General features: G+C 39.9%; 1 protein-coding gene across 5 annotated transcripts in view; it reads right to left on the reverse strand.

The window, feature by feature from the left end:
• Window positions 1–19270, reverse strand: part of ACOT9 (acyl-CoA thioesterase 9) — a 101065-nt gene extending 81795 nt beyond the window's left edge. For 4 of the 5 annotated variants that reach the window (XM_058186713.1, XM_058186714.1, XM_058186715.1 and 1 more), the window contains exons 1-3: window positions 19117–19270; window positions 11312–11403; window positions 10642–10668 (exon numbers count right to left, since the gene is read on the reverse strand). In XM_058186713.1, the coding sequence (XP_058042696.1) occupies window positions 10642–10668; window positions 11312–11403; window positions 19117–19130 (133 nt within the window). In that variant the 5' untranslated portion in view covers window positions 19131–19270. Of the gene's footprint in view, window positions 1–10641; window positions 10669–11311; window positions 11404–19116 lie in introns of those variants that run through there. The other variant, XM_058186716.1, reaches the window with a different exon arrangement.
• Window positions 19271–19733: the final 463 nt, after the last annotated feature.

The following is a 19733-nucleotide window of genomic DNA, read 5'->3' on the forward strand; positions in this document are numbered from 1 at the left end:
ATAAAACCAAAGTAAGAAGTGGAATAAATCCTCTAAAGAAAATACAAATAAGTTGGATGGATGAAATACCATATTTTTTGGACTGTAAGACGCTCCAAAATATAAGACACACCTAGCAGAAGGTGGAAGGGGCATGGCCAGTGTCACGATGGGACAGTGTGACCCGGTGCTCTGGGGTGAACGCTGAAATTCTTGCCGTTTTGGGGGTTCTCAATGAACCATAGCTGTCCTGGAGGACAGCAAGAAAGAAGGCACCAGCTGGCATGAACAGGGAAGTTGCAAATTCCCTGCAGCACCGGCATCTAGCCTTCAACCCAACGACAGGAAAGGCAGCCATTAGAAGCTGCCAAAGTCAGGATGGCCACACAAGAATATTGAGCAGGAGGTGAGATCAGAACAGAGTATTGTTACCAGGCGAGCGATTGGCCAACTCGCAGGTAAGAAGAAAAAAACTTTTAAAGCTCAAAAATTTTCCGGATTGAAGTTAGCAGCTAATTGGCTGCGGAAACTTAAAGTGAGAGGAAGCAAACAGTAAAGAGGATTTACAAGACAAAAGCCCTAAAAGACACCTAAAACTGGTGGCAGAAGGGGATCTGAAGTAGCTTTGGAGGATTTGATTAAAGAACAAGGAAATGTGTTTGAAGAGAGGTTTAAGGAGATGATGGATAATAATGAGTAAATAGAAGAAATAAAAGAAGATAATAAATAGATAAGAGAAGATATTTTGATCGCTTTTCAAGGTTTGGCAAAAAGACTGGAGGGGGTGGAGGAGGAGGTGCAACAAATTGTTTAGTCAAACCAGCAATTAGATAATAGAATGGGAGGATTGCAAATAAAATTGGACAAAAATGAAGATCAACTGATGGTGATGTAGTATAGAATGATGGAAGGAGCTCTGAGAATTAGGGATCTACACGAAGAAAAAGGTGAAGATTTAAAAAAAAAATTATCAGACGCCCTGGCTGAATTTATTGAACTTGATCCACAAGAGGTTGCTTATCAAATTGATAAAATTTACAGAGTTAATTCTTGGATTGCCAGGCAGAAGAAACTTCCTAGAAACATTGTGGTTTATTTTTTGAAAAGGACAGTGAGAAGTCAGATTTTGCAAGTTGCATATCAGAAAAATCTGAAAATAGGAGAACAGGAGCTGAAGGTTTTGAAAGAGATTCCTCCCAAGATTCCTCCCAAGGGATAGGAAAGACTTTGTATTTTTTACACAAGAACTTAAGAAGTACCAGATTCAATTTAGATGGGAAGTTCCAGTTGGTCTGACAGTGTATTATCAAGGAAGAAGATATTGTATTGATACTGTGCTTAAGGCCAAAGATTTTCTATCTACTGTGCTGAAAGTTGAAATAGAAGTAATAGAAAAAAGAATTCAAGAGACTCAAATTGGTGTGGAAGCTAAGGTGATCCCAGTGATGTTACCATCTGAGGAACAACCACAAGAACAAAGAGTGACAAGGGGAGCTCTCAAGCATAAAGAAAAGGAGCAACAAATTCAAAGTAAAGCTCAGGATTCTGCTACAGAAGCAGTGGGAGGAGCAAGGCCGAAGATACGGGAGGGTTATCTTCAGCTGATCGCTCAAAGGCTTCAGCAGGCCAGTAATGGCAAATAAAATTTTGACTTGGAATGTCAATGGTTTGAATTCAGCTCAGAAGAGAAGAAAAATATTTCATTATTTGAAGCAAATTAGTAATGATCTGATTTGCTTACAAGAAACACATATTAAATTATCAGATCAAAAATACTTAATAAATTCAAAGTTAGGTAAACACTTTGCTGCCTCAGCTTTGGACAAAAAACATGGTATAGTGGTATATTTGAGAAAAGATATACCAGCCAAGTTAATAGAGGCAGATACTCACGGAAGATATATTGCCATCAAACTTATATTAGAAACAAAAAAGACTCTTTTGCTTGGTATATATGCACCCAATCAGCAACAAGAAAAAATTTACAGAATGTTGTATGACAAGCTGATTCTATGGGATTATAAATCATGTATTATATTGGGAGATTGGAATGGAGTAATAGATACACGAAAGGACAAGAGAATTACTTCTAAGATACCTACACATACAAAGCTGCCTAAATCTTTTTTTGAAATGATAGAAGATTTTGAGTTGAGAGATGTATGGAGATTGCGGAACTTGGAGGAAAGAGATTATACTTTTTTCTCTGATAGGCATCAATCCTTTTCACGTATTGACTTTATTTTAACTTCTAACTATTTGCTTTCTAGGGTGAAGAAAATTAAGATATTTCCAAGATGTTTGTCTGATCATAGTCCTGTTTGGATGGAATTGCAATATGGAAAAGAAGGCAGAAGAATATGGAGATTAAATGAAAATTTGTTTAGATATCAGGATAATGTAAATCAATATAAAAAACAGATGGAAGAATTTTTTGATTATAATTTGAATAAGGAAACATCAATAGAAATGGTTTGGGATGCCAGTAAAGCCTTTATGAGAGGTGTGTTAATATATACTAACAATAGACAGAGAAATAAGCAACAAAGACAGCGTAGGTACTTAGAAGAGGAGATTTATAAGAAACAACAATTATTAATGCATAACCCGCAGGACCAAAAGATTAAGGATGCAATAAAGATATTACAGAGTCAATTTAATATGATAATGGCTGACCAAGTGGCAACAAATATACAATATGCCAAACATAATACTTTTTGTAATGCAAATAGACCTGGTAGGTGGTTAGCATACACTTTAAGGAAAAAACAAAACAACGTATTATAGAAAAAATAGATTATAAAGGTAAAGAGAGATATCAACAGGATATAATTAAGAAAGCTTTCTTAGAATATCACACAAATTTATATGCTAAAGATAAAATATTGAATATGGATATTGATAATTATTTGAAAGATTGTAAGGTTAAAAGTTTAACTCTTGAAGAAAGGGAAGAATTAAATTGGCCTATAACTTCTGAAGAAATTATTTTGGTAATTAAACAATTAAAAATGGGGAAAACTCCTGGTACAGATGGGCTTACAATAAATTATTATAGGAATTTACAGGATTATTATTATTATTATTATTTATTAAATTTTTATACCGCCCTTCTCCCGAAGGACTCAGGGTAGTGTACAGCCAAAAATAAAAAACAGAATATATACAATTAAGACAACATTTAAAACATAGCAAATTGTAAAGGCTGATAATTAAAAAATTTAGATTTAAAATTTTTAAATATTAAGAAAACCCAATTAAAATTCAACACTAATTATGCCAGTCCCGCTTGAATGAATAAATATGTCTTGAGCTCACGACGGAAGGTCCGAAGATCAGGCACTTGACGCAGGCCAGGGGGAAGTTCGTTCCAGAGCGTCACTGCCCCCACAGAGAAGGCCCTACTCCTGGGGGCCGCCAGCCGACACTGTTTGGCGGACGGCACCCTGAGGAGACCCTCTCTGTGAGAGCGTATGGGTCGGTGGGAGGCAAAGGGTAACAGCAGGCGGTCTCGTAAGTACCCGGGTCCTAAGCCATGGAGCGCTTTGAAGGTGGTAACCAAAATCTTGAAGCGCACCCGAAAAACCACAGGAAGCCAGTGCAGGATACGGAGTAGTGGTGTTACGTGGGAGCCACGAGCGGCTCCCATTACTACTCTCGCAGTCGCATTCTGGACTAACTGTAGCCTCCGGGTGCACCTCAAGGGCAGCCCCATGTAGAGAGCATTGCAGTAATCCAACCTAGATGTAACCAGAGCGTGAGTGACCGTGCATAAGGCATCCCGGTCAAGGAAGGGACGCAACTGGTGGACCAAGCGAACTTGGTAAAAGGCCCTCCTGAAGACGGCCGCCAGATGTTCATGGAAGGACAGCCGTCCATCCAGGAGGACGCCCAAGTTGCGAACCACCTCCTTTGGGGCCACTAACTCGCCCCCAACAGTCAGCTGCGGAAGCAGCTGACTGTACCGGGATGCCGGCATCCACAGCCACTCCGTCTTGGAGGGATTGAGCTTGAGTCTGTTTCTCCCCATCCAGACCTGTACAGCTTCCAGGCACCGGGACAGCACTTCGACCGCTTCGTTGGGGTGGTCCGGGGTGGAAAAGTACAGCTGAGTATCATCAGTGTACAGATGATAACTCACCCCGAAACCACTGATGACCTCACTCAGCGGCTTCATATAGATGTTGAACAGGGTAGGCGAGAGAATCGACCCCTGAGGCACCCCACAAGTGAGGCGCTTCGAGGACGACCTCTGCCCCCCTGTCAACACCGTGTGCGACCGGTCAGAGAGATAGGAGGAGAACTACCGATAAACGGTGCCCCCCACTCCCAATCCCTCCAACCGGCACAGCAGGATACCATGGTCGATGGTATCGAAAGCCGCTGAGAGATCTAATAGGACCAAGGCAGAGGAGCAACCCCTGTCCCTGGCCCTCCAGAGGTCATCCACCAACGCGACCAAAGCCGTCTCCGTGCTATAACCGGGTCGGAAGCCGGACTGGAACGGGTCTAGATAGACAGCTTCCTCCAGGTGCCGGGGGAGCTACCATGCAACCACACTCTCTACAGGATGAGATGTTAGGTCCACTTAAGGAATTATATAATCAAATACAATTAGGAGGGGGAATTCCCCCTTAATGGAGAACTTCTTTTATTTCATTGATACCAAAAGAGGAACAGGATTGTTCTAAACCTGGGAATGATAGGCCAATTTCACTTTTAAATAATGATTATAAGATTTTTGTTAAAATAATAGCAAACAGATTAATGTTACTTTTACAATGCAGAATTCATACTGATCAATCTGGATTTATAAAAGGGAGACAGATGAGGAATAATGTTAGGCAGATTGTTAACCTATTGGAATATTTAGAAAAGAAAAATTTTATATCAGCAGCATTTATTTTTTTGGATGCAGAGAAAGCTTTTGATCGATTGCATTGGGATTTTTTATTTAAATTAATAGAAAAAATGCAATTTGGAGATGGTTTGGTAAGAATAATTAGAGCAATTTATGGAGAGCAAACAGCCCAGATGGTAATGGTAACCTAACAGAAGCTTTCAAGATTGAGAAAGGAACAAGACAGGGATGTCCTTTATCACCATTATTGTTTATCTTAACTTTGGAGCCATTATTGGATAAAATACGAGAATCTAAGGAGATAGAGGGTATTAAAGTTAGACAACATGAATATAAACTGAGAGCTTTTGCAGATGACTTGGTGATTACTTTAACAAATCCTATAAACTCAAGTGTATCTCTGTTGGAAATAATTGATCAATATGGAAAGATCTCAGAGTTTAAGGTAAACCAGAATAAAACAGAAGTGATAATAAAAAATATGAACAAACAACAGAAAGAAAAGTTAGAGGAAATAACAGGATTTGAAACTGTAAAAAAGGTTAAATATTTAGGGGTTTATATTACACCATCAAATGTGAAATTGTATAAGAATAATTATGAGGTTTATGGCAAAAAGTTCAGAAGGATTTGACGGTTTGGAAAAAATTGCAGTTATCACTGTTGGGGAGAATAGCTGCTATTAAAATGAACGTTTTACCTAGATTTTTATTCCTCTTTCAGATGATACCAATAATTAAGAAAGATAAAAATTTGGAGGAATGGCAGATTGGAATTAATAAATTTATATGGGAAGGTAAAAATGCCAGGATTAAAATGAAAATAATTCAAGATTCACGGGAAAGGGGAGCCTTAAAATGCCTAATTTTAAATTATACTATGAAGCAGCTGTTCTCTCCGCAATAAGTGATTGGTTTAATCTAACGGAGGAGAGAATTTTGAATATAGAAGGTTATGATTTATTATATGGATGGCATGCATATTTAATCTATGATAAAAAAGTGGATAAGGCTTTTAAAAACCATGTGTTAAGAATTGCTCTCTTGCGTGTCTGGAAGAAATATTTTTATAAATTAAATTATAAGGTTCCCATGTGGGCAAGTCCTAGACATACAATAGAGAATATAAATTTAGAACAGAATCAGGAAATGATTACATATAAAGATCTTTTGTATACTGAAAGTGGTAGTTTGCAACTAAAATCCTTGCACGTATTAAAAGAAGAAAGGAAAAATTATACTTGGTTCCAATACAGGCAATTACATGCTAGATGGAAGGAAGATCAGAAAATTGGTATAGTCCAGAATGAGGAAAATTTGGTAAAGCAAATTGCTAACATAGTGTAAGCTGCCCTGAGTCTTCGGAGAAGGGCGGGATATAAATGCAAATAAAAAATAAAAATAAAAATAAAAATTAGAAATCAATCTCAGGAGAGCTTGTATAATGTGTTACTTTAAATAGATTCTGAAAGGGATTTGGTAAAGGACTGTATGATAAAGTCGGCACAAAATTTTCAGGAGCCAATATTATTGGAAACTTGGGAAAAAAATTGGGTTAGAAATGTCAAATTTACGCAGGCACAGAATTTAAGGGAAATTTTTATAAAATATTTTATAGATGGCATTTAGATCCTAAGAAATTATCGTGTATGTATCCAGATATGCAAGCAAAATGTTGGAGATGTAATTGTGATGATGCTACATATTTTCATATTTGGTGGACTTGTAAGAATATTAAGGCTTTTTAGATAAAGATTTGGTGGATTCTACAAAATGTTCTGAAAAAGAAGATAAAGTTCCTGCCGCAATCTTTTCCTGCTGGGAATTATTACGGACTGTACAGTAATTGAGACTAAACTGATTTTAAATCTAATAACAGCAGCAAGATTACTGATAGGACAGTACTGAAAGAAAAAAGAAGTACCTACAATAGGAGAATGGATATTGAAAGTTGCCAATTTGGCTGAGATGGCAAAAATCTCAGCCTTTTTGAAAGACAATATGCAAGAAAGATATTTAAATGAATGGGAAAAAATGGATTGACTATATTCAAAACAGATATCAGACTAAGAGTTATCAGACTGCCTTTGAATGATTAGGATGTATTATTTTTGATTGTTTTGGGGGAGGTTAGGAATTGATGAGAATTGTAGGAGTATAATTGAGTTAGGAGGGAAACATTTATAGCATATGTTTGTTTTATTTTTAACTACACCTTGTGTTTGTTCTGGGAAGTCGGGGGGGGGTTGTGAAGGGAGGGGGGAGGGGGGCTAGGGGGGAGGGAGGAAACGGGGGGGGGGGGCGAAAGTTTTGTAAAACTTTTTCAATTTAAAAAAAAAAGCCCTAAAAGAAACAACGTTCCATCTGGATTTAAAGTTGGTTTTGGAAGAAAATATAAATATTAAAGGGAGAAGAAGATTGAGAGAAAGCATCTCCTACTAACAAAAGGATTTAATAAAGGAAGAAAAAGAAATTGCTTTTGTGATTAACGAGTGACATTTTGTTGCCAGTAGTTGTGGATTGGAGACAATCATTGCTGGAGAAGAAGAGAAAAAACCCAGCATTGCATTGTTTAGTCTAAGAGGAAAGGGACATTAAAGGAGTCTTGTTTGAACAGCTGTGGTGAGAACTGGAAAAATCAAGATTGGAATTTGGACGACAGGAAAAAAATAAAAATATTTGAACTGGCTTGCATTTGAAAACAGAAAAAAAGGGGGGGAAAGAGAGACAATATTTTGGACTTGAATTTGGACTATACATAAGTTAAGATAAATAAATCTAAAAAGTTTTTCTCCTCACATCAAAAACATGAAGAATTGGGAGGAATTTATGGGAGATGTGCAAGAATCCTTTAATGGGAACAAACAAGCAGAACTATGGCTTAAAAATAAAAAAAGAAATGATGAAATTATGAGAAAAGAAGAACAACAAAAATATAATGTTGAAAAAGAAATGAGTGCGGATAATACAGATATTGGGATTGATAGGGAAAGAATAAAAATGGAGAGGGGGAAAGATATTTTAAAAAAGAAAGGGAAAAAAGAAAAGAAGAAAAGAATGAGGGGGAAAATTAAAAGAGCAAAAAAAATAGATGATTACACTGGGATTAGCAATGACAGAACAAAGAGAAGAGGAAGAAATAGAGAAAAATTGAGGTGGGAAATTAAAAGAGTAAAAGTCAGAGAAAGGTGAAAAAGAGGATGCAAGAAAGGGAGAAAGAAGAAGATAAAGAATGGGAGAAAGGGAGAAAAATATTGAGAGATGAGATCTGGGAGAGAATGAAAGAAAATGGTTAAAAGAAGGAGAAAATGAATAGTAGAAAAGAAACTAAAATAGTGGTAGAAATTTTCTTTTCTTTTTTCTGGAATAACGGAAATTAGAAGAAATATATGGATTATTGTAAAAAGGTAGTAAAAAAGGTTGAAATGAATGAAGGAAAATAAAAAAAGAGAAGGAGAAGAAGTAAATTAAATGGGGAAGATATAATGGGATATATATTTTCTTTTTCTGTTTGTGTCTGAGAATGCATGGAATGAGAGAATTAAAGTGGATGGTAAGGAAATAAATTTTAAATATATAAAAGAATGGAAAATCCAGCAGATGAAATGTGAAAGATAGTATGGCTTATAAGTGAAAATGATTGAAATTAAGATGTAAAAGGGAATAAAATTGAAATGTTAGTAAATGATGTACATTATTGGAAGAAAATAATAAATATTGAATTGTGAATAAAAACTTTAAGAAAATAAGAGGTGGAAAGTTGCATTAATTGATTGTATGATATAAATGGAATAAGATAAAGACAATGTTAATAACTAAAATATAGGAGGGGAGGTTTGAGAAATATGCATAATAAATGAGAAAACCGCGGTTGTCTGGACACCAGAAATATAGATATGAAAATAAATACAGCAATGGAGAGAGAACAGAAGAAGGAGAGAGATGGAAAGGGAGAAAGAGGAGAGAGAAAGAAGAAAGAGAAGAGGAGAGGAGGAAAGGTAGGGGAAATAAGAGTAAGAGAAAAGATTAGATAGGGAGGAGGTAGGGTGAAGTGGGAGAAAGGAAGGGGAAGTAGAGAAGGAGTAGGAGAGGAGAGAAGAAAGGAGGGAGGAAGAAAGGAGAGAGGGAAAGGAGTGAGAGGAGAAGAAAGGATTGCTGTGAAAGGGAAAAGATGAAATGGGAAAAAGGCAACCCCGAATATAGTTGAATATATTAGGATAAAAATTGAAATAGTTAAAAAAACAGAATGAAAGAGAATGAACACGAATAAAACTGGAGAAATTAGAACTTGAGGGCAAAAGAAGATGTGACTTAATAAAATGAGCAAGGAAATATTAGGAAATGAATAAAAACTATGAAAAAAGAATATTTTGGCAAAAACTGTAACTAAGTAAAATATATTTGAATATATTGAATTGTATAAGATATGATATGGCCAATATTCTGTTCATAAATCATGTATGTGTGTAGAGGGGGGAAACTAAAAAATCAATAAAAACTTATTCTAAAAAAAAGACACACCTAGCTTTTGGGGAGGAAAACAAGAAAAAAAATCTGCTTCTGCTTCCCAGCAATTTGCCTCCTTGCAGCAAACAGTGTGGTCAGCTTCAACACAACCTGATTTAGCATGAACAGCTGATTGGCGGTTGGATCAGCCTCCAGGAATACCGCCTATCAGCAGTTTCAGGCTGTGGGGATCGTCGCTGCCCATCGGTGCCAGTGCCACCCATTGCCACTGTCACCTATCACTGTGTCTGCATACCCCATTTTCAGCTACTATGCATCCCATTTTCAGCCTCTGTGCACCCCATTTTTGGCCTCCACACATTACATTTTCAGTCCATTCTGCCTATCCCCATCGCCTGGAACAGGCCAAAAATGGGATGTGCAGAGGCCAAAAATGGGGCACTCGGAGGCAGCAATAGGTGACAGCGGCAATGGACAGCAATGGCACTGATGGGCAACAACAATCCCCACAGCCTGGAACAGTTGATAGGCTGTATTCCGGGAGGCCAATCCAACTGCCAGTCAGCTGCTCATGCTATATCAAGCTGTGCTGAAGCTAACCACGCTATTTGCTGCAAGGAGGTAAATTGCTGGGAGGCAGAAATTAAAAGGTGGGGGGCAGTGGGTGGGCAGGGCTTTGGCAACATTCGCGGTATAAGACACACAGACATTTCGACCCACTTTTTGGGGGAGGAAGTGCATCTTATACTCCCAAAAGTACGGTAATATACAGTTGGACCTGACATTTATTTCATATCTGTCAGAGAGGATCTCTCATTTGGTTTGATTGGTCAGCAAAGAAGGGAATGTATTCCACTGGCAGAAAGCAGGTAAGTGCATAAGAACTTCTTATGGATGACAAACCAGGGTACTAAGATGTAAAGTTTAAGTTCCCATCTAAATATGATATTTTGGGACAGCCACATTTTTTATCCCCTATAGGGAAGAAAGTAGGGAGGACGTAGCTTTTGGAGGGCTCAGAGGTAGAGATATAAATGCAATAAATAAATTGCAAGCATAAATCAAGAAGCCAAGAGGATATAAAATTGCAGGTGATTAACTAGTTATAGGTTAATTATGAAAAACAGCACACATACATAATTTGCATTTTGATTAGTAAGACATGTTTCATTTGCTTAATAGTATAAACCTATTTAGTACCATTAAGAGGAATGATTCAGAATTGCCAGAAAATATGAACTTAAGTTTTTCATTAAACCTCCAATAAAGAAAGAAGAAGTAAAACAGAGCAGACAAACAGTCATATTAAAAAACATACAGATTACCACAACATACCACTATTCACATGAATGGGAAAATGTCCTGTGAAAGAAAAAAAACAATTAAGACTATCAGGGACTATATTTAGACTGTAAAGGAAAAACAACTGTATTATTTTTCAAATTGGTCACACAAGATGGTATGCTCAAATACATATTAATATATTCTGCAGTACTGATAACTTACTTCTGTCTCAAAGTTAAAATTAATTAATTTTCCAGGGAAATAAAGTATGGCAGAAGATCAAACTGTATGAATTTTTTCCCTTCAGTTTTATATTCCCATATTTATTTATTTGTTTCATCTAAATCTCTGTTAGAAAAAAAATGTTTTTAATTACCCAGTAAGATCTGGCCAAAATATATTTGATATAAAAAGCTTTGTCACTAAAAACTAAAAAAAGAATCCTTATTATTTTACTTTTCTGGTTAATTCTACAGCTTCTAAGAAATCACTAAACCCAAATTACTGCATAGTTTTATATATGAGGAAAAGGAACAGCAAGACAGATAATTATAGCTTTCTGAATTTACTACCCTGTTTCCCCCAAAATAAGACATCCCCTGATAATAAGCCCAATCGGGCTTTTGAGTGCATGGAAATAAGATCAAGCGTTCATTTCAGGGTTCAAAAAAATATAAGACAGGGTCTTATTTTCGGGAAAACATGGTATTAGTTACATTACCTTCTTCTATGTTCTGAATAACCTGGGAACCACTGCCAGATGATGTCAGCATTCTAAACAGGATAGGATGGGGCTTGCTTAATGAAAACCATCTGTATCAAAAGGAAAATACAGAATTATCAATAATACCAGCATAGCATTGGACTCCTTTAATCCTAAATTCAAGGTCAATATATTGAATGGAATTATCTTCCTCTATTTTAATGTCCTCCAGAAATGTTGGGATTACAGCCCCCAAATTTTTATCCAGAGTCACCCTTGGAATACCATAAACTGGCAATGTGCAAAATAAATTGCCATAACACAGATATGAATTGTGTCTGCTTGCTACCTTGAGTTATTTATAAAAATAATAAAGGTGATATATCAATAAAAAACAAACATCATATACAAAGGCATAACAGTTTCAAAAGGAGCATCATCACACTTATGCAGAATCCCATAACCTATTTAATCTACATCCACATATAATCATATGCGCAAAGAATTTGCTTTCCAATGATTGAGGGGGGAAATATTTCAAAAGCTATCCAGACAAGAATAATTATCAAACATATCAAAATAATTTTTTTCATTTGCACATGGAGAAAGAAATGAGATGAGACATCACACTGCACAGGACTGTATCTCCCTAGCTTCATATGACACATGCTTGGAATTCACAAGAATCTTTGCACACAGAGAGGCTGTTTCCAGGGTACTCCTAGGAACTTGTGCACTACTCTTTCCAGAATGATTGTAAGTAACATCAAACTTCATTCCAGTATTTGAGATTGTTAGCTCAAAGCAATTGACATAGCTAAACAGGGTATAAGCTTTGACTATTCATTTCCACTTAGCTATATGCCATTTGGCAGCTATTTCCTACTATTATTTATTTATTTATTTATAATTTAATTTCTATACCGCCCTTCTCCCGAAGGACTCAGCCATATTAAAACACAGAATATACAAAGTATAAATAGTAGATTAAAACGAATTTAAAACGAAATATTTAATAGGCCTAATTAACTAAAACGGTCATAGACCGATATAAAACCCTTTAAAATTTAAAATTATAATAAATTAATTAAAACACACTTAGGCTAGTCCTGCACCATTAAATAGTAGAGTCTTCAATTCCCGCTTGAAGGTTCGGAGGTCGGGAAGTTGGTGTAACTCATTCCAAAGGGCTGGTGCTGCCACAGAGAAGGCTCTCCCCCTGGGGGCCACCAACCGACATTGTTTGGCTGATGGCACCCGGAGCAGGCCCACTCTGTGGAAGCGCACAGGTCATTGGGAGGCTATCGGTGGCAGAAGGCGGTCTCATAGATATCCCGGTCCTAAGCCATGGAGCGCTTTGAAGGTGATCACTAACACCTTGAATTGCACCCGGAAGGCTACCGGCAGCCAGTGCAGGCCACGTAGGATAGGTGTTATATGGGAGCAACGAGGTGCTCCCTCTATTACCTGCGCAGCCGCATTCTGGACTAGCTGGAGCCTCCTGGTGCTCTTCAAGGGGAGCCGCATGTAGAGAGCATTGCAATAGTCCAAGCGAGAAGTAACGAGGGCGTGAGTGACCGTGCGTAAGGAGTCCCGGTCAAGAAAGGGGCGCAAATGTCTCTGCTTTGCAACCCATGAATTAACATGGTAATTTTTTTCAATTTGGATTTCAAAGTCCAATCAGCTGTGCAAAAGCCTCTGCAAAAATCTTTTTTAAATCCTCTCCTTTATTTTCTTTCAAACCTCTTACTTTCAATGCAAATGCCATAACTCTGTATTGCAATAGAACCCGCTCTTCTTCTGCTCTCTCTGCCTTGATCTGGAGCACCTCTATTTTATTTTTTAAGTCCAAATTAACTTGATTAATTTCTTCAACTCTATCATCCAACTGCTTTATATTCTCTGGCTTGGTGTGAAACTCCTCTATTTTGCTTTTTAAGTTCGAATTAACTTGATCCATCTCTTCCACTTTTTCACCCAATTGTTTTGTGTATTCAATCAGAGTCTTAAATGCTGCCAGCACTTCTTCTTTTATCTCTTCATCCTCAGCTGCAACAAAATCACTAATTTTCAATATTTTCTCCTCAATTTCCTTAATTTTTTTATCCCGAACAGAAATTTGAGCCTTCAGAAATTCCTTCAGCTCCTCTTGTAATTCATACAGTTGAACTAACGGCGCTCCAACTTCCTTGAAAACAGCAGGCTGTATTTGTACAGAAGCCATCTTACTTTAATTTTATAATTTGAAACAAAGTCAAAGTCTTTCCATAAACACAGTATTTAAGATAAATTAAGTCAGTTGTATAATCCTTCCAGCTTTCACTTTATAGTTTCTTCATATAAGTGTAAATCCAGCAAGTTTAAGCAAAGTTATAAACTGTAACAGTGTTAATAAACACCTCTTTGACTTTCACTTTCACGCCCATTATACTCAGACGCCATTTCCTTTCTTCTAAAACGGAATCCACACACAGGGTTGAGGTTTGGTACTTACATCTACCTTGCCTCCTGACATTGCTCTGTCTGGTTAAGTCAAAAATCCATTTAAACTCAATATTGATCGCAGATGTGGTCGCGGCGTTTTGCTCTGCCAAAAAAGACAGAGGCGTCCTGGATCCGGAGCTCTTCGGGTTCCCAAGGGAGCTCTCCCCTTCAAGACTCCAGCATCATTCCTGGTGCTTTTGGGGGAGCTCTACCTCCACCCAATTGCTCACCTTTCCCTCTTCACCCGAGGGAAGGGTTTCCAAGCCACTAGACAGCTGATTTTTGCTGTCTTAGCAGCTCTACGTGATCCAGGGCTCGCGGTCTAAAAAGACCATCCTGTCTGTGCCAAACATTGTTATCCCCATTAGTCAGTGTGCTTATACACTCCTCCATTTGCCTCTCTTTTTCTCTGGTGGTGTCATCCATCTTTTCTATCAGCCCTGTAGCTTGAGAAAAATAGGTAAAAAACAGGATTCTATAACAAGGAAAACTAGAGCTGATTTATTTACTCTGATCTAGTGATGAAATTCAAAATTTTTCCCTACCAGTTCTGTGGGCGTAGCTTGGTGGGAAAAGTCATGTGACTGGGTGGGTGTGGCCAACTCAACATCACTCACATCGAGGGGTGCCTCACCCGGCCCCTCTCCTCCCAACCACTCCTTGTCATGAATGGCAGGAAAATGGGGAGGGGAATTGCTGGTGCCATCCTTCCTTCAGTCTGTGCTGAGCTTGATGAATATGCCTTTCACAAATAACTGCTCAATTCCAAGCCTTCAGCATTGCAATCCTGGGATACACTGAAGGTTCAGTGCCTTTTTCAAGAAAGGCAGGAAAATGGGGAGGGGGATTTTCCTGTCTGTCATCCATTCCTCAGCAAAGACTGAGGAAAGAATGGTAGGCAGGAAAATTCCCCTCCCCATTTTCCTGCCATTTACAAAAAAAGCTGCATTCCGAACCTTCAGTGTCGCAATCCTGGGATACAGGATTGCGCAGACTGCACTGGCTGCCTGTTGTCTTCTGGGTGCACTTCAAGGTATTGGTTACCACCTTTAAAGCGCTCCATGGCTTAGGACCGGGATATTTACGGGACCGCCTACTGCCATCTTGTATCTCCCAGCGACCGGTGCATTCTCACAGAGAGGGACTCCTTAGGGTGCCGTCAGCCAAGCAATGTCGACTGGCGGCCCCCAGGAGAAGGGCCTTCCCTGTGGAACGAGCTTCCCCCTGGACTCCGACAAATACCTGACTTCCGGACCTTTCGCCGCAAACTTAAGACTTATTTATTCCGTCTTGCTGGACTGGCTTGAATTTTAATTTTAATTTTTTAGCCGATTTTAGGGGTTTTAATTTTTACTAATTTTTAGGGTTTACTTGTATTTTAATATTGGGCCAAATTTAATAAGTTTTTTAATGTTTGTTTTTAGTATTGTAATGTGTTGCTGTATTTTATTTTGGCTGTAAACCGCCCTGAGTCCTTCGGGAGAAGGGTGGTATACAAATTAAAATATTATTATTATTATTATTACACTGAAGGCTCAGATCAGTAGTGGGTTTCAATTTCAGCCACTACTGGTTTGCTTGTGGGCATGCACACACAATGCTTCTGCACATGTGTAGAGATGTTCTGGCGGGTGGGCGTCACCGCCGCTACTGGTTCGCCCGATCCAGGGTTAACCGGTAGCAACCCGCCACTGCTCTGCTTCAGCACAGAATGACTTTCACTCATCTCTTTCTGAGCATGGTGTTTCTGCCTGTTGGGCCACTTCCCAAAGCTGGCAGCTCCGCAGCCAGCTGCTTTGCTTTTTCTCTCTTTTTCCTCATGGGAGGCTTACGTGGTAGCACCAGCAGAAGATGGAGGCAGAGGCATGGAGGAGGCAGAGGCGATCCCAATGCACCAGCCCCTTCATCCCACTGTCTCTTGGCTTGCCTGCAGCTGCACTGAACAAGCACAAGCACGGGACATCTGGATTGCCTGCCTCCCCCATGCTGGTGCCACAGTGCAAGCCTCCCAAAAAGAGGGAATTGGTACTTTTTATGTTACTTTTGAAATGGACACAAGAACTACTTCTGCATGATTTCTCTTAATTTTTGCATTTTTTACAGATCTAATTTTCTCTCTCCATTCACTGTGAAGCTGCTGCAGTCTATCTCTTTAAGGTAATTCCCAGGAGGGAGGGGGCCAGGGGGGCCATAAAGGGAGCAGCAACTCCACTGTGAAATGGAGGGAGAAAAGTTAGGATTCTCTCTGCTGCATTTAAAGTTGAATTCTGTGGAATATCAAGCGGCTGGAAGGGCTGAGCGAGCAGCCGGAAGAGATGAGTGGCGACCGGGTGGGCATGGGCAGGCCAACCAGGGGTGATTACTACCAGTTCGGCGAACCAATGCCGATTGTCCCTAGCAGTTCGCCCGAACTGGTCCAAACCAGTCGGATTTCACCCCTGCTCTGATCGCAGGTCAGTCCTTAAACAAATCCATTTCTGCCTGCTATTCCTCTCTCCTCCTCCTAAGGTTACCTTTGAAGATCATAGTATGAAATATTTTTAAAAAGTCTTTAGTTGAAAGTTGAAACTTGCTAGATTGCAACAAAGAAAACTATTAAAATTTACAAAGATGCTTGGGCATTTTTAAATAGTTCTCTAAGCCTGTCCCTACATTAATCACTTTGTAATATCATCATTTTTAGAATGTTTTTGGCAGTTACACCTTATGATCCCTGGTGAGTGAACAAGATATTATATCTATAGCTAAATATCTTAATAGTTAGATAAAAATTAAACAGAATGAAAGTATAATCCTGAAAAGGCCAATAAGCAGAAGAAAAATAACAATGATGTGGTTGAGCAATGACCAAAAGCATTGGGGTATGGTAAATCTTCTAAATACATCTGGCATTTATGTCCAGACCAGAGGCTGGTCACTTGATACCCTTAAAAGCTAGCAAATATTAATACACTCTCTTGTCTACAGTAGGATTCTTGTCTAAGGTTTCAGGAGAGTAGGGGAGGGGAGAGGAGAGGAGAGGAGAGGAGAGGAGAGGAGAGGAGTGGAGTGGAGAGGAGAGGAGAGGAGAGGAGAGGAGAGGAGAGGAGAGGAGAGGAGAGGAGAGGAGTGGAGAGGAGAGGAGAGGAGAGGAGAGGAGAGGAGAGGAGAGAAGAGAAGAGCAAACTGGTTCCATATTGGGTTGAGATCTGATTAAGGCTATTTTTGTGAGGTCAAAGCAGGACACTGAATTATAGGATGTGAAATTAAACTACAAAGGACCTGTATCTTGTCTGAAATACATCGTTCCTATTTTCTGCTACCCAGGTGTTGCAGTTCTATTTCTATGACTATGTCCCAATGTACAACGAAAGAAAACTTGCAACTTTCATTTCCAAATTGGAAAAATGTTTCTAAATATTACACACTATAACACACTAAAACCTTAAGTAACAAACTGTGCTAAACCAAAATAAACCAACTGTACTGCAGTTTAACATAAACCCTGATTCACACAATACACTAAAGCTTTATATGACTATTTGGTATCGTTTTAAGGTGGGTTATAAGCCATAGTTGCTGCGCCGATTGGGGGGATTGGGAGTGGGAGGCCCCATGTATCGGTGGTTCTCCTCCTATCTCTCTGACCGGTCGCAGACGGTGTTGACAGGGGGGCAGAGGTCGACCGCGAGGTGCCTCACTTGTGGGGTGCCGCAGGGGTCGATCCTCTCGCCCCTTCTGTTCAACATCTATATGAAGCCGTTGGGTGAGATCATCAGTGGCTTTGGGGTGAGATACCAGCTGTACGCTGATGACACCCAGCTGTACTTTTCCACCCCAGGCCACCCCAATGAAGCTGTTGAAGTGCTGTCCCGGTGTGTGGAAGCCGTACGGGTCTGGATGGGGAGAAACAGGCTCAAGCTTAATCCCTCCAAGACGGAGTGGCTGTGGATGGCAGCACCCCGATTCAGTCAGCTGCAGCCGCGGCTGACTGTTGGAGGCGAGTTATTGGCCCCAAAGGATAGGGTGCGCAACTTAGGTGTCCTCCTGGATGAACGGCTGTCGTTTGAAGATCATTTGACGGCCGTCTCCAGGAGGGCCTTCCACCAGGTTCGCCTGGTTCGGCAGTTGCGCCCCTTCCTTGATCGGGATGCCTTGTGCACAGTCACTCATGCGCTCGTTACCTCTCGCTTGGATTATTGTAATGCTCTCTACATGGGGCTCCCCTTGAGGTGCACTCGGAGGCTTCAGTTAGTCCAGAATGCAGCTGCGCGGGTGATAGAGGGAGCTACGCGTAGCTCCCATATAACACCGCTCCTGCGCAGACTGCACTGGCTACCTGTGGCCTTTCGAGTGCACTTTAAGGTTTTGGTCACTACCTTTAAAGCGCTCCATGGCTTAGGGCCTGGGTACTTACGGGACCGCCTGCTGTTACCGCATGCCTCCCACCGACCCATACGCTCTCACAGAGAGGGACTTCTCAGGGTGCCGTCCGCCAACCAGTGTCAGCTGGCGGCCCCCAGGGGAAGGTCCTTCTCTGTGGGGGCTCCCACACTCTGGAACGAGCTTCCCCCGAGTTTACGCCAAATACCTGACCTTCGGACCTTCCGCCACGAACTGAAGACACATCTTTTCATTCGCGTGGGGCTGGCTTAAATTTTATTGATTTTAAATTATCTATTATTAATTTTAATGGGGTTTTAGTTTTATATATTTTAAAGTTTTTTAGGCCAATTATAAAATAAGTTTTTTAATTTGTATTTTAAATTGTATATTGTATTGTTTGTTTTTATTTTTGGCTGTACACCGCCCTGAGTCCTTCGGGAGAAGGGCGGTATAAAAATCGAATAAATAAATAAATAAATAAATAAATAAATAAATAAATAAATAAATAAATAAATAAATAAATAAAATAGTTTACGAAATTATATCCGATTTCACAAAGACCATAAAACCTACAACTGAAGGAAGCAAGATTGGGGGAAAAGACATTACAGAGTACGATCCTCATGTACGGAATGGGCTGCAATAAATCTAACTCTCCAGAATACAATGAATCCAAAACAGCAACGTCCAAGATGTTGTTTTTCTCCACCCAGTGTTTTTTCTCACATTGCGCAAGTCGAAGGGCTCTAGGCCCACGGAGCAGGGGTGGGGAGGTTTTGCCGTTAGGAAACGATTCGTTTTGCGATTCGACTGTACAAAGAAAACCGCCGCCTTAGATTCCCTACAGTACTCGCCTAACCCAACCGAAGCGTATTCCACTCCCGTCTCGTTACTCTTTTTTCTGTTCTGGACCCACCTAGCTTGTTGCAAAGGCAAGATCGGGGAAAGTGCTGAAGTTACTATAAATCGCTTACCTGCGCGACAGCATTTTGCTCCAGAGATCGGTAAAACGCGCGGCTTCGGGGAATCCCCTGCTTTGGCCCTCTCTGCTGGAGCCGCACTGTAAGTCACGGGTGCCGCCTGTCAACGACCACGCCTGTAACAGGAACTTAGCTGTGCCGGCTAGACTGGCTCAGACTTTCCCATACTTCAGTAAGGTTTCTTGCTGTTCCCTCCTAGCAGATATATTGACGCGCCTCTTTCTTTAAAGGGAGTTGTGCTCGGCTCTTACTTGAATTTAGAACTCCAGCTCTTGATTTCATTGATCAACTGCCTAATAATCTTTGATCAAGTGGAAAAATCACTACGTGGGGGGGGGGGAATAGCTCTTTTCCATTAATCGTGCTTCAGCTATACAAGCCTTGGGGGGAGTTGTCGTCGCTGATTACTGGGTTCGGTTTCCTTTTTGCCCACCACTAGTCTTAAAATCTCTCGCTCGCTCGCTCTCTCTCTCTCTCTCTCTCTCTCACACACACACACACACACACACACACACACACAGAGTAGGTAAAGTGAAGCTAGAAGTTAGCTAGGAGGAGGAGGAAAAAACAGTTCTATGAGACTTAAGAGCAAAGTAAGCAATCTAACACAA

Source organism: Ahaetulla prasina, chromosome 5 (genome assembly GCF_028640845.1).
Source record: "Ahaetulla prasina isolate Xishuangbanna chromosome 5, ASM2864084v1, whole genome shotgun sequence".
Lineage (NCBI taxonomy): Eukaryota > Metazoa > Chordata > Lepidosauria > Squamata > Colubridae > Ahaetulla > Ahaetulla prasina.